We start from the raw sequence: 12,584 nt of genomic DNA on the forward strand, positions 1-12,584 counted from the left end.
ATTATTTCTCAAGGTTTGTTTTGAAGAAGCCGTGAAAAATAAATGTTCACTCATTATTCGCAAAAGGTTATATAAGGGATTATCGTCCTGTGACAAAGACAACACGCTCTAGTCGAATTTAAACTTAACTGATAAAATTAAAGAGGGTTATTTTAATGTCCAGAAAATATTGTTTCAGCCCTCCACATGTTCCTCTGTCTACTGACAGGTTTTAAAAGATGAAAATTGTAAAAAGTTTCATTTAATGAAAAAGCTGTATTCGTTTTCTGTTAGATATTAAATTTTAAATTTCTAACTTTCCCCTTCGTATCTGATGCACTAATTATTTATTTTACTAACGGTTCACAAAATTTGTAAATAAATGCATTTAAATACATTCAAAAATGTTTAACAATAAAAAAGGACGATTTTAAAAAGAGTCCATAAGTCTTAATTTGGTCAGACAGACACTACCATAGCAAAACAAAAAGAGTTAAACACTACACTGAAAACTAAGAAAAAATCACAAATTACATCAAAAACAGTTGTTTAAACGTAAAAGACCGGCTGAATATTATTTATGCCACTTTTGTGGTCCTCAACCATTTGATAATTTTGTTGCATAACATCAGATGTTTATTCGTGGAAATTGCATACAATTTGAAAATCCATTAAGTTGGATACCAGTTTCATTTATATTTATCAGATTAGATTTTTGATTAAAGTCAGATAGTTTGATCGAAGGTGATCTTGGCAAAAATATGTGACAGTATTACACCTTCGTGGTCAGAAAACAGATCAGAAATAAGACTGAAGGTCGTTCGTGATACCACAGATTCAGGGTTTCCAAAAGGGAGAAAAAATCTCACAGAAAAAGATTTTCAAATCAAAAACAATTGTGGACTTCACTTGAGTTTATGTGAACCTTACTTTTCAGTCACAAGACTTAAAATATTTCAATCCTTTACGGGTTGATTTAAAATGCATGTATAAGTAAGTATAGATGCTTTTTGTGCGTCTTTGTTAGATATTTGTTTGTTTTTGTTCTGATTGAGATTGTGACACGGTGATGACTGCTGTACCCCAATTTTACCTGTTATGTTCACTCATGGTTGTCAATATAATGGAATTTGATGCGACTGTCCTACAAGTGAGAGGTTTAGCGCTATAAAATCAGGTTCAATTCACAATTTTCTACATTTGAAAATGCCTATATCAAGTCAGGAATATGACAGTTGTTTTCAATTCGTATGATGTGTTTTATCATTTGATTTTGCCATTAAATTAGGGACTTTCCGTTTTGAATTTTTCTCGGAGTTCAGTATTTTTGTGATTTTACTTTTTTTTTTCATCTTCGACTATTATTCTCACGTCACCGATGAGTCTTTTGTAGACGAAACGTGTGTCTGCGCAAATACAAAATTTCAATCCTGGTATTTAGGATGAGTTTATGAATCATATTCGTGCAATGTTCTTTTAAAAATGTTATCAATTTATTAAATCTTATAATAACATGTTTTTGTTTGTTGGATAGACAGGATAAAGGCAATAACGCAATTCATGATTTATTCAAAAACTTTTTTTTCCATCGTATAATGTGAATTTAAATTATGTAAACACTCCATTGATTTTAGTTTTCAGCTTGAAAATTAAAAAATACTTTTAACTCAGAAAAAAGTCACTATGACTCAGTAAGAATATCACGAACGAACTTCAGTCTTATTTCTGATCTGTTTTCTGACCACGAAGGTGTTATACTGTCACATATTTTTGCCAAGATCACCTTCGATCAAACTATCTGACTTTAATCTTATATTTATATATAGAAATATTTATATATATATATATATATATATATATAGATCATGAAATACAATAAAACACATTATTGATAACTATTCATTAACTATGGACGTCCTGTTGTTATTTCGTAAAATAAATAATTCAATTTAGTGAAATAAGTAAACGATATAATAAGAGAATGAGTTTTGCCTCACTAGCAGGAATTTTGTGCATCTATTACATACTTTTAATTCATCAGCATGTAGATGGTTTTGGAAAGGGATGTGGAAAAGGTTATAATGAATGTGACTTAGGTAATTGGATGGCATGGGGTCGCTGTGATGCCAGATGCGGAGGAGGTACTCACACAAGACAAAAAGCTATGTGCTGCGATGTCAACAAGGTCAAGACTCTTGATGAGTGTTTAGTGCGATGTAACATGACAAAAGATGAATTCAACAATAAAACAACAGAAAGTCAACCATGTGGCCAAGTATGCAATAATAAAGGCAAATTCAATGTTTCAACTTCAAAATGCGAATGTGTAAATGGAACATGGGGACACTGTTGTGAGCTACGTGAGTATATTAATTTCATGCATTAAACAAACAAAGCTCTCCATTCTACCGCCACACTTTTCTAACAAATGTTTAGAAGAATCGAAAATTGTTATTGTCTTATTATTAAGCAAATTAAAGAAGAACAGAACTTTTAAGCGCTTTTCTGGATTTTCATTCATTAACAATGCTCAAACCCAAAAAAGATGAAAAAAACTTCTGAATCAACTCAATAGAGACGGTTATATTATTGACTTTTTGGCCTTTCAAATGGAAAATGAAAGATGATACTAATCTTACCATTTAACCGCATATTATTGAAATTTAATACATGTTAAGTTAGAAGTCTTTTGACAACGAAACATCACCATCAATATCAAAATAATAATAATAAAAAAAAATAAAGCTCATAAATATTCTCGTTCTCACCGGAGAAAGGTTATTCCTTTTGATCAAAACCGAATACAAACGGTATAAAAAAGTTCCTAAACTGAAATATCTATCTAACACGACGGGTGCCAATGGCTGAAATGGATTGAATTACTCCTCCATATAACCTTAAAATACTCTTTACTTTATGACAAATTTCCTGTTACTCAGTCGTTAGTATTTTATGGAGCGTTTTATGAACTTGTTTGTTTTTTGTTGTCTTTTGTTTTCGCCATGAAGTTTTCAGTTGCTCTCGATTTATGCGTTTTGGATGTTGCATTGGTGTATTATACCTCTTACAAAAAAATACAATGTCAGGATAAAACACAATACAATGTCAGAATTAAAAAGAATAGAATGTCAGAATCACTATTTATATCTATGTAAGTATAAATAAAGGCAACAGTAGTATACCGCTGTTCGAAATTCATAAATCGATAGGGAAAAAACAAATCCGAGTTACAAACTAAAACTGAGGGAAACGTATCAAATATAAGAGAACTACAATACAACAGAAACACAACACCAAAATGTAACACACAAAGAAAAAAACTAACTGCGTGTGGCACATGTATGTACAAAAGTTTATTAAAAAAAATGCATAAAAAATTTCGTTCGTGCTAGCTCAGTAGTCCATGAATTGTTCCTGCTATTTTTAATAACATAGTTTTCTTACATTGGCAATTCATCAATTAAGATTTATTTAAAAACTAAGGTACCAGCTTCATTGGACAAAGATGAATTCAGATGCATTTAGACTGTCGGTTGTTCTTCATTCACGACTTTTAAACGGCTGGCCTTGTGCTTCTCCAAAAAGTGCCCCGGAAGCATACAATTTTAAAGTAAAACTATTATTTTGAAAATGTTACCGTTGCATTTAATGTTTATGCTAGTTTCAGGAATACGTCAAGCTAGTTTATATGTACATTCTATAAATTAAGACGTTTTAAATACAGTATGCATGTACAGTATAACAAATGCTGTAAGTTCTGGAAATATGACCAAGCGAAACGGGAAAGAATACAAAGGGGAAACTAAAAACAACCTGTCAAGAAAAAAAGAAGAAACCTAACACCAATTCATCCTGTTTTTAATGATTGAAAAGTGTTCTATAGTGAAACAATGCATACAAAAAATGACAAAATGAATAGACAATGACAGAAAGACATATCAGTTTTTTTCTTTAACATTTTGTAACATAACTAAAAACGAAACAATAGAAATTCATGCCAATTGTAGAATATTTCAATTAGATTTTGTTTCACCTAATTACAGAAATAAACGAATGTAGCAGTAATCCCTGTCACCACGGTTATTGTTATGACCGGTTGTTCTCCTATTTCTGTCGATGTCGTTCTGGATATTATGGAGGACATTGTGAACATGGTAAAATAGTTATGATATTTTTACGTAAAGAATAATCAGTAGACTAGCATGGCCCTAAAAGGCTTCCGTATCTATCAGCTAAACACAGTTTTGATACCATTCATATACATGTTATACATACAATGTAATTCAAATATTGATTTCAATTTATACCTCCGTTATTTCTTCAATACATGTACATCACATTTATAAATGAGTTAATATGAGATATTGATTATTGTGTATGATTTAAAAAAAATTAAATTTAAACATACAAATACTCCTGTCAAAACTGATAGTTTATAACTTACTATATAGGCATGGAATTACATTTGAAAATCGTTTATTTTTTATTGAAAATTAGGCAATCGTTTCACAAGTATCCTTCTAATTCATTCTAATTTTGACCATTCAATAAATCATGTTTAGACCTCCTGAATAGCGTTGTTGTGATGGAATGACTCTTTTTGTTTAATCCCCTAACAAGCTGAGTAAGTAAGTATTGTAAGTAAATTTTTGTTATACGGGGACTAGATACTGATAAGAACAAAAAATTTAATATTGATGTATTAGTAATTCTACCAAGTTTTTATTGTTACAGTACTTCTATTCAATCTCTTTCAACCTGTGTAAAAATATTCGATTCATTTTCTTGCAATGCTTTTTAAAATATAAGACATAGATAATTTAAATATTCATATGTATTTTTGTTGGTCTCATTAATGAGTTTCAATTGGTCTATTTCGATAGTTTTGCAAAGAAATGATTTTAACAGTTTCACAAGTATATTGTACGTTTACAGTTTGTTTGTATATTTCTGTGTGCATCATTGACGACGGATCGTATAAAACGAAGTTATTTGTCCAGAGAAGATCTTCAGACATTTGTCAATGATTCATAGAAAATAAACATAGTCATTTAAAGAGGGACGAAATATACCAGAGGGACAGTCAAACTCACAAATCGAAGATAAACTGACAATGTCATGGCTAAAAATGATTAAGAGAAAAAGACAAACAGACAAACAATAGTACATGTTGTACACATGACACAACATAGAAAACTAAAGAATAAGCAACACGAACCCCATCAAAATTTAGGGGTGATCTCAGGTGCTCTGAAAGGGTGAGCACATCTTGCTCCACATGTGGTATCCGTCGTGTTGCTCATGTTATAACAAATCCGGTAAATAGTCTAGTTCGGTAGGTCACATTCATGGAAGAGAAGAGGATTGAAGTCCCGACGTAAGGAACATATTCAATATCAATTGTTAAACGGTTATTCCATAACGGTCAACCAACTTGTGATGGCGTCAGTAAAATTTACGAAGGAATGATTTCAACTCCACCATTTGGAACTCTTGGTTTAATAGCTTCCTTGTGAGCAGCATCCCTCTATCAAGAAAATTATGATAGGCAATGCAAGGACGGGAATATCGTATCTATTGGGAGATATATACCCCGTATGCAGGTGCTGCTGGAATGTTGCTACTTAGAAATAGAAAGTTCACAATTGGAAAGCTGAAATCATCTCTTTTGTCGTTAAGTTTTGTTTTCAACCTACCCTCATTGTCAATGTCTAGATGTTAGTCAAGATATGAGGCCGACTTAACTGTTGTATCCTTTATCTCTAGTTCGATGGGATAGATGCGTTCAATATAGTCACCAAAGTTTGAATTATTTAGTGAAAGAACATCATTTATATAGTGTTATAGATGCTCTTGAATTCTATTTTGCATGTGTTTTATTACTCATTTTCTCAGTTACGTTTTCTTTTGATTATTACACATTGCAATATTGTTCGCAGACACTGTTCCAAGTTTGTCAATGCTTGTATACTTTATTGATTCGTGAATGTATATCTAATATGATTATTATGAATGAAATTGAAAGTAATCAAAAACTTTAAAGCCATATAATATAGTACTAAATCATATTTTTTTATCATAATGTTGGTTTGGGAACTAGGAGAGTCCTATGATACACAACACTGTAAAATATGTCACGGAAATGATTAATAAAATTATTTAGTGTCATTTGAAATTATTGAATACATTTTTGCGAATAATTATTCTAAAACAAATTATAAATGTATTGTTTTAAGGCTATTGTGATCACACAAAGTGTGGAGTTCATCAATCCTGTATCGCCAAAAGAGTGAGAAGGAATACCACATATGTATATGAACCCTCCTGTCAATGCAATCTTGGTTACTATGGAAACAAATGCCAACTTGGTAAGTTAAGTCTGTATACATACCTTCAATTTCCAATCACTTGTATAAGTCTTAGTCGTAAACTTTTTTCAAAAATCTTTTATGAAACCGCTCTTTGCAATCGCTTTGATTAATGTACAAGAAACGTCTGTCGAATTTTCTTGATAGTTGGTTAAAACATATTATTACTTGGATGGAGAGTTTTCTCATTAGCACTCACACCAAATCTTCTTATTTATATTGAGTTTATATCTCGAAAACTAAATCGGATAGGAAAAAAAACCCGTTACCTCAATATCATGACAACAACATGACTTAGTGAAAATCCCGTCACCTCTATATGATCAGGAGAACATGATCTACATATAATACAAAATCCGTTTCTTTAGTATGAGATACCATTGGTTTGAAGTATTTCGTTGAAGGCGCCTATGATTCGTTTAAGTTTAAATTATTTATCGTTCTGAAGCATCAATTTAAGGTGAAATTAGTGTAAATCCATTTAGAAATTATCTAGGAAAATTAAATGTGTGATAATTAAATAGTGTCACTTACATACATTCATTAGGTTATTGTGACAATACAACATGTGAGAATAATTCCACTTGCTATACAAGACGTCTTTACAGAAATCATCATTATGTGTATGAACCTACGTGTAGATGTTTGAGAGGTTACTATGGTAACCTTTGTCAATATAGTAAGTTATTTAATATATTCAATTGATAAATCATAAAGTTTTATAAGTATTCCGACCAATGGATGTTTGACTGACTCATGTCTCATTTGTTTGGTTAGATTGAGACTGATGTTGAAATTCAAAGCAACGGGAGTCCAACGGATTTCAAACCGATAAAATTAATCTGATAGCTTGTCGACATTGTAAGCATCTACTGTAGTAATATTAACGGCACCAGATGCGCATGTCGACTTTAATTGTCTCTTGATAAGGGACTCTCCGTTTTGAATTTTCCTCGGAGTTCGGTATTTTTGTTATTTTACTTTTTCCTGGTGCTTGAGGTAAAAATACTTGAAAGTCATGATCATACTAAATACTTTGAAGAGTACACTTAATCAAGTTTTACATATATATATGATTCCATCTGTTTTTTCTCGATATCTTGAAGAATTTTGTTAAAAATAATGAAAATAAGGAGTTAATAATAAAAGAGATTTCTGGTGATAAAAAAAATTTCCATAAGAATCAAGTACACATCTAACTTCTATTCTAATGCAATATCGTTAGTAACATTCATTTTCTTTTTGATAACGTTACATATGTTTATGGCATAAATTCAAAATCTAGGAATGAGATAGTTTTAACACAGTGCTTATATGTATTTCAAAATACATTTTAACCATTAAAGTTACAGAGGTAAATAATAAGAATTTCGTGGAAGTAGTTTTCTATGTACGATAACAAAATGATATTTAACGATAAATGTTTCGATAAAATGTTTCAGGATATAATCGTCTTTCAATGTCATGGCAAATCAATAAAAACAACCTACCCGTTAAAACTATAAAAAAAAAAACCTAAAAAAATCTAATGTTTTGTTTTATTTCACAGTTGATGCTTGCTTGAATCGACCTTGTATGAACAATGGAAGATGTATTCGTGCAGAAAATAATTTTACTTGTCAGTGTAGGCAGTGTTTTACAGGACGTCATTGTGAGCAATGTATGTGAACATTTTGAAGCATAACGATATTTTTTTATTCATTTCAATTCAATTTAATTTAATTCAATTCAATTTAATATTTTATTTACGTCTCACCTTATGTATAAAATTTCACAAAACTTTTATAAAACATACATTTTATAAACATAAGCAAATTTGTACAGATTGATGAGAGACGATAATCAACTAAAACAATATGTTTGTACGTAATAAATATTAAACATGAATCGCAAAGTTATACAACATAATTATTAAGTTATTATTTACAATATAAAACTTCTCGGCGTTTTTTCAGAATAACATTACAGGTTTTGGCACATAATCTTATAATATTTTGATTCGAAAATAATTAGTAATTCTTAATTACTTACATTTAATTCAGACGAAATAATATATCAAATTCGCCATGAATTTTTATGGTTGAAAGTCTGACTAAACACTAAGTTATATCGAAATCATAAGTCAAAGGTCAGCACAAATAAAGAAGATGACAAGAGAAAAAGGAGGCAACACGACAGCATACATTAAAACCAGGAATGGCTTTGCAAATTAAATTTGGCCAAAAATCGAGGCAACGAAGTGTAATGGTTTAGAACGCGTCTGCCCTACTCTTTTACTGAAGTCAAACTTCGGTGTGACTTAAAGCGGAAACTGCTTATATAACATTATTAATGAGCAGCTGTTGGACGCTTTCAGATCTGTATACGTTATAAAATTATTGAGCAGATGCTGCATACGTACTGCAATAGTACATGCTATTTAGATGTTTTGTTTTTTAATTTACGTTCTAGACACAAATTATAATGCAACTTTCTGTCCAAGTACAACTACAAATCTACCGACAACTCAACAAAAAGAACAGTGACCAAAACACCTGATCCAACAACATCAAAGAAAACCACAGCAGTTAAAAAAACATCGCATCCAACAACAAACCCGACTGCATTGCCTACACATACATCAAGTAAGTAGAGATATTTGTTAGTATTATACATTATTACTTATTAAAATTAGATTTATTAATAATACAGCACATTGATACTGACTAGAAAGTTTGCCTATTCAAATTAGATAAAAGAACTTATAGTAATCTAGAGCAATGAGATATCAAGACAATTACAATCAAATCATATATTTCCTCCCATTGAACCGCAAACTTGGATATTTAAAGTTTTCATAAAGGCAAAACCAAACGTTGACTATTACTATCTTGATAATGATAATACAAACGTGACCTAGCTAGTACACAGTATATATTTACTATTTAATTTTAGAAAAAAGGGGACAGTAGTCGAAATTTTAATTAATTAGTTGAAAAAAGTTATGGACAACCAAACACCATTAAGACAAAAAAAAAAAGAAAGAAAAAAGACAAAAAAGGAGAGATAAGTCGGTCAAAAAAGCACTACCTCAAATACAAAATAATAAACTAAATGCGCAAAACCTTAGAGAAATCTTGAAGTAAAATACGTAAAACCCGGATACGTCCGTATTTTCTCTTCAAAATGTATAATAGTTATAAAAAATGCAGCAACATTATTTTTGCACCGCCTATATTCCTATAATAAGGATTTGTTGATGCCAAATAATGTTTCATTGATAAAAGTAATTTGAAAAAATTGAGCATTATACAGGACACCCCATCTACAATCAAAGACCACATGGTGGCGGATCGTGTGTCTCTTCACCTTGCCAGTATGGGTCATGTGTACAAATGGGTCAAGACTATTTCTGTTTCTGCTCACCTGGATACGCAGGAAGACATTGCGAGATCGGTATGTATTTCATTATTATCAAACCATCCCTTTTGAAGACAGATGGGTCGAAATAATAACATATTTGATGTTATTGAAACGAAACATATCATTGCCATACACGTATCTTGTATTATATTAATGTTTTGTGTATATTAGTTATTTAAGAATACAATATATATATATAGTGCAATCAATTTTAAATAAGCCGACACATTAGGATGCTTCACTCAAAATGCCTTATACTAAACAGTAACATGAAAGGCTAGTTTGGTAAATTCACGTGTACATCTATGTTTGTTTGAAACTTCCATACATTTGTTTTTAGTTCTGAAAGACTTTACTTGCGTCAACAACAAATGCTTGATTTATTATTCTCACTTTCACTTGATTTAATGTAATCTAATGTTTCAGACAAAGATGACTGTGAAGAAGAGCCATGTTCATTTGGTCATTGCATAGACATGGTGAATAAATACAAGTGCGACTGTAATATGTTCTTCACTGGAATAAACTGCACCAAAAGTAAGTTACTTATTTAAGTTAAATACTAATCATTTAGGAAGAATTTAAGAAGACAACTTATAAATGTTGTACGAATGAATCAAATGTAACTACTGGTATTTAATTTTTCGTTTCATCAAACTTTTTTTTATAGTGAAAATGAGAAGCAGTTAATTTTAAAAAATACAGTTACCAAGATAATATACTGGTAAAAAAATTTGACGAATTATAATCAAAATAAAATATTCATTATGATAGAGGCTTGTTATTTAGTAATGCTGAAAGTACATTTTTATTTGCAGTGAAATGGTGGGGGATAATGTCATTGTGTTTAGCTGCACTGGCTGGTCTGTTGATATTGTGTTGTTGTTTGTACTGTATCTCTTCTTGGTAAGTTTAGAAAAAAAATATGCTATATTCGAATTTAATGTAATTTAGTTTAACACAACACATAAGTTGTTCATGAATGTCCTTTATTGATTAAGACTATTTACAACTATAAGAATACTAAAAGCGCAGTTATTATATTATATTATATTATATGTCTTCAAAATAAAATTCGTCAAATAGCAGAAACAATTTAGATATACATAAAGACACCATCGAAAGGTTCTTTACTTGGAACTCGCACCTGTATGTGTAAGTTTGTTAAACTAGATTTTTAAAATCTCAATCCACCCTTTGAAAACATTTCAGTTAAAAACTAAACGCGAATAAAAAAAACATACAATAAGAACCAGTACAGAAAAGACACAAAAATTCGTAATTAACGTAATTACAGGTTTGCTATAACGGTTATAATACGAGTACAATTTAAATCTGTGTATAATCCTTTACTTAAAAAATAAAAATTCAAATGTTCGTTACTTTTCAGTTTACCAATTTTGTTATCAACTGAAATACAATAATAATTTTTTCTTTGATAATTGTTTCAGCACGAGTAAAAGAGAGGACGAGGACACGATCGAGAAACAATTTTCTCCTAGAATAGTAAAACCTCCTCCATTTACAAAGAAACCAATAAAAGCATGGATGGGCTAACTTAAAAAAAGTTGACACAGTTCTTATTTTCTGTCAATCTAAATGTATATAACTTTGTGTATGCTTTTCTAAATTAGTAATGCAATATGAGGAATGCATTAGCACATGAGATCACCCCTAGTTTTTGGTGGGGTTAGTGTTGCTTATTCTTTAGTTTTCTATGTTGTGTCATCTGTACCAATGTTTGTCTGTGTGTCTTCTTCATTTTTAGCCATGGCGTTGTCAGTTTGTTTTAGATTTATGAGTTTGACTGTCCCTTTGGTATCTTTCGTCCCTCTTTTATTTTCGATTTATGAGTTTGACTGTCCCTCTGGTATCTTTCGTCCATCTTTTACAAGCGAAATTAGGAGGGAGGAAACGAACTGGTTTATAAATCAGATGAGATTATAATAGTGTTTTTAAACACAAGCGAGTCATATGGAAAACAATTGGTTCTGCACCGTATAGAAATTAAAAGTATATTGAATTTTGTCATTATTTTTCAGTTTCAATTAAAGTAAGTAAGTAAGTAAGTATATCATTTATTATAGTGACATGTGTAGCATATATAATATTACTTAATAAGAATACAATAGTTAAATAAATTTACACCCGGCCCGTTGGACCTATAAGTCACTTTAAACCTAATGTTCAAATTTGCATTACGCAATGTGATTGTTACTTATAAAGAAGTTCCTTTCTTTTACAGAAAAATAAATTTAAATATTTAGCAGTTTGTCTTTGATGAAGTGTCATTAAATTAGCAAATGTTCTATTATCAATAAAATGTCTATCAAGGTTCACTGATTCAAATAATAATTGTCTTAAATTATGGTAAGCTTTACAGTACAACAAGAAATGTAAGCTGGATATTACAATTTTTACTTTGTTTCAAATACATTTAAACTTTATGGTGGTTAGTCCTTGAATTGCACTAATTGGTGTCCAATAGGGAATTAAGTGTTTTGATAGCATACATTACCATTATGTATATACGACCATATATCTACGTGTGTTCGTCGACGTTTTCAAGTGCTTGTTTGTATTCTTATTTTTTTTTAACCTGCAATTCCCCATTGCAGTTTTCAAATATTTGAATTTACGAAAGTTTTCCTGGCAATAGACTACATACAGGACGCTGTAAGTGTCCCGTTACGTGCAAATAGCGGGATATCTGCCTGCATGAGGTACGCCCATAACACTACTAGTGACTGCCTATCTATAATTACCTGCAGAGCTAAACGTACACCCTCTCATTGGTTTTACAGCCCTTACTGCAAAAAGTCTAGCCTCAGGGAT

The 12,584-nt window shown here is 30.8% G+C and overlaps 1 protein-coding gene across 1 annotated transcript; it reads left to right on the forward strand.

The window, feature by feature from the left end:
* Positions 1-1,878: 1,878 nt before the first annotated feature.
* On the forward strand, positions 1,879-12,015 carry LOC143047180 (uncharacterized). The gene is made up of 10 exons (XM_076220169.1): positions 1,879-2,339; positions 4,023-4,133; positions 6,216-6,347; positions 6,895-7,026; positions 7,897-8,007; positions 8,799-8,971; positions 9,642-9,782; positions 10,176-10,286; positions 10,568-10,655; positions 11,201-12,015. The coding sequence occupies exons 1-6, from the start codon at positions 1,961-1,963 to the stop codon at positions 8,870-8,872; spliced, it is 939 nt and encodes a 312-aa protein (XP_076076284.1). The 5' UTR covers positions 1,879-1,960; the 3' UTR covers positions 8,873-8,971; positions 9,642-9,782; positions 10,176-10,286; positions 10,568-10,655; positions 11,201-12,015.
* The last annotated feature ends 569 nt before the right edge of the window (positions 12,016-12,584 follow it).

Source organism: Mytilus galloprovincialis, chromosome 1 (assembly GCF_965363235.1).
Source record: "Mytilus galloprovincialis chromosome 1, xbMytGall1.hap1.1, whole genome shotgun sequence".
Taxonomy (NCBI): domain Eukaryota; kingdom Metazoa; phylum Mollusca; class Bivalvia; order Mytilida; family Mytilidae; genus Mytilus; species Mytilus galloprovincialis.

Bases quoted from the DNA above. Each gene is read 5' to 3' on its own strand.
- LOC143047180 (XM_076220169.1), top strand. From the start codon at position 1,961: ATGAGTTTTGCCTCACTAGCAGGAATTTTGTGCATCTATTACATACTT. The intron at 2,340-4,022 runs GTGAGTATATTA...ACCTAATTACAG, and splicing joins GGGACACTGTTGTGAGCTAC to AAATAAACGAATGTAGCAGT. The intron at 7,027-7,896 runs GTAAGTTATTTA...TTTATTTCACAG, and splicing joins TGGTAACCTTTGTCAATATA to TTGATGCTTGCTTGAATCGA.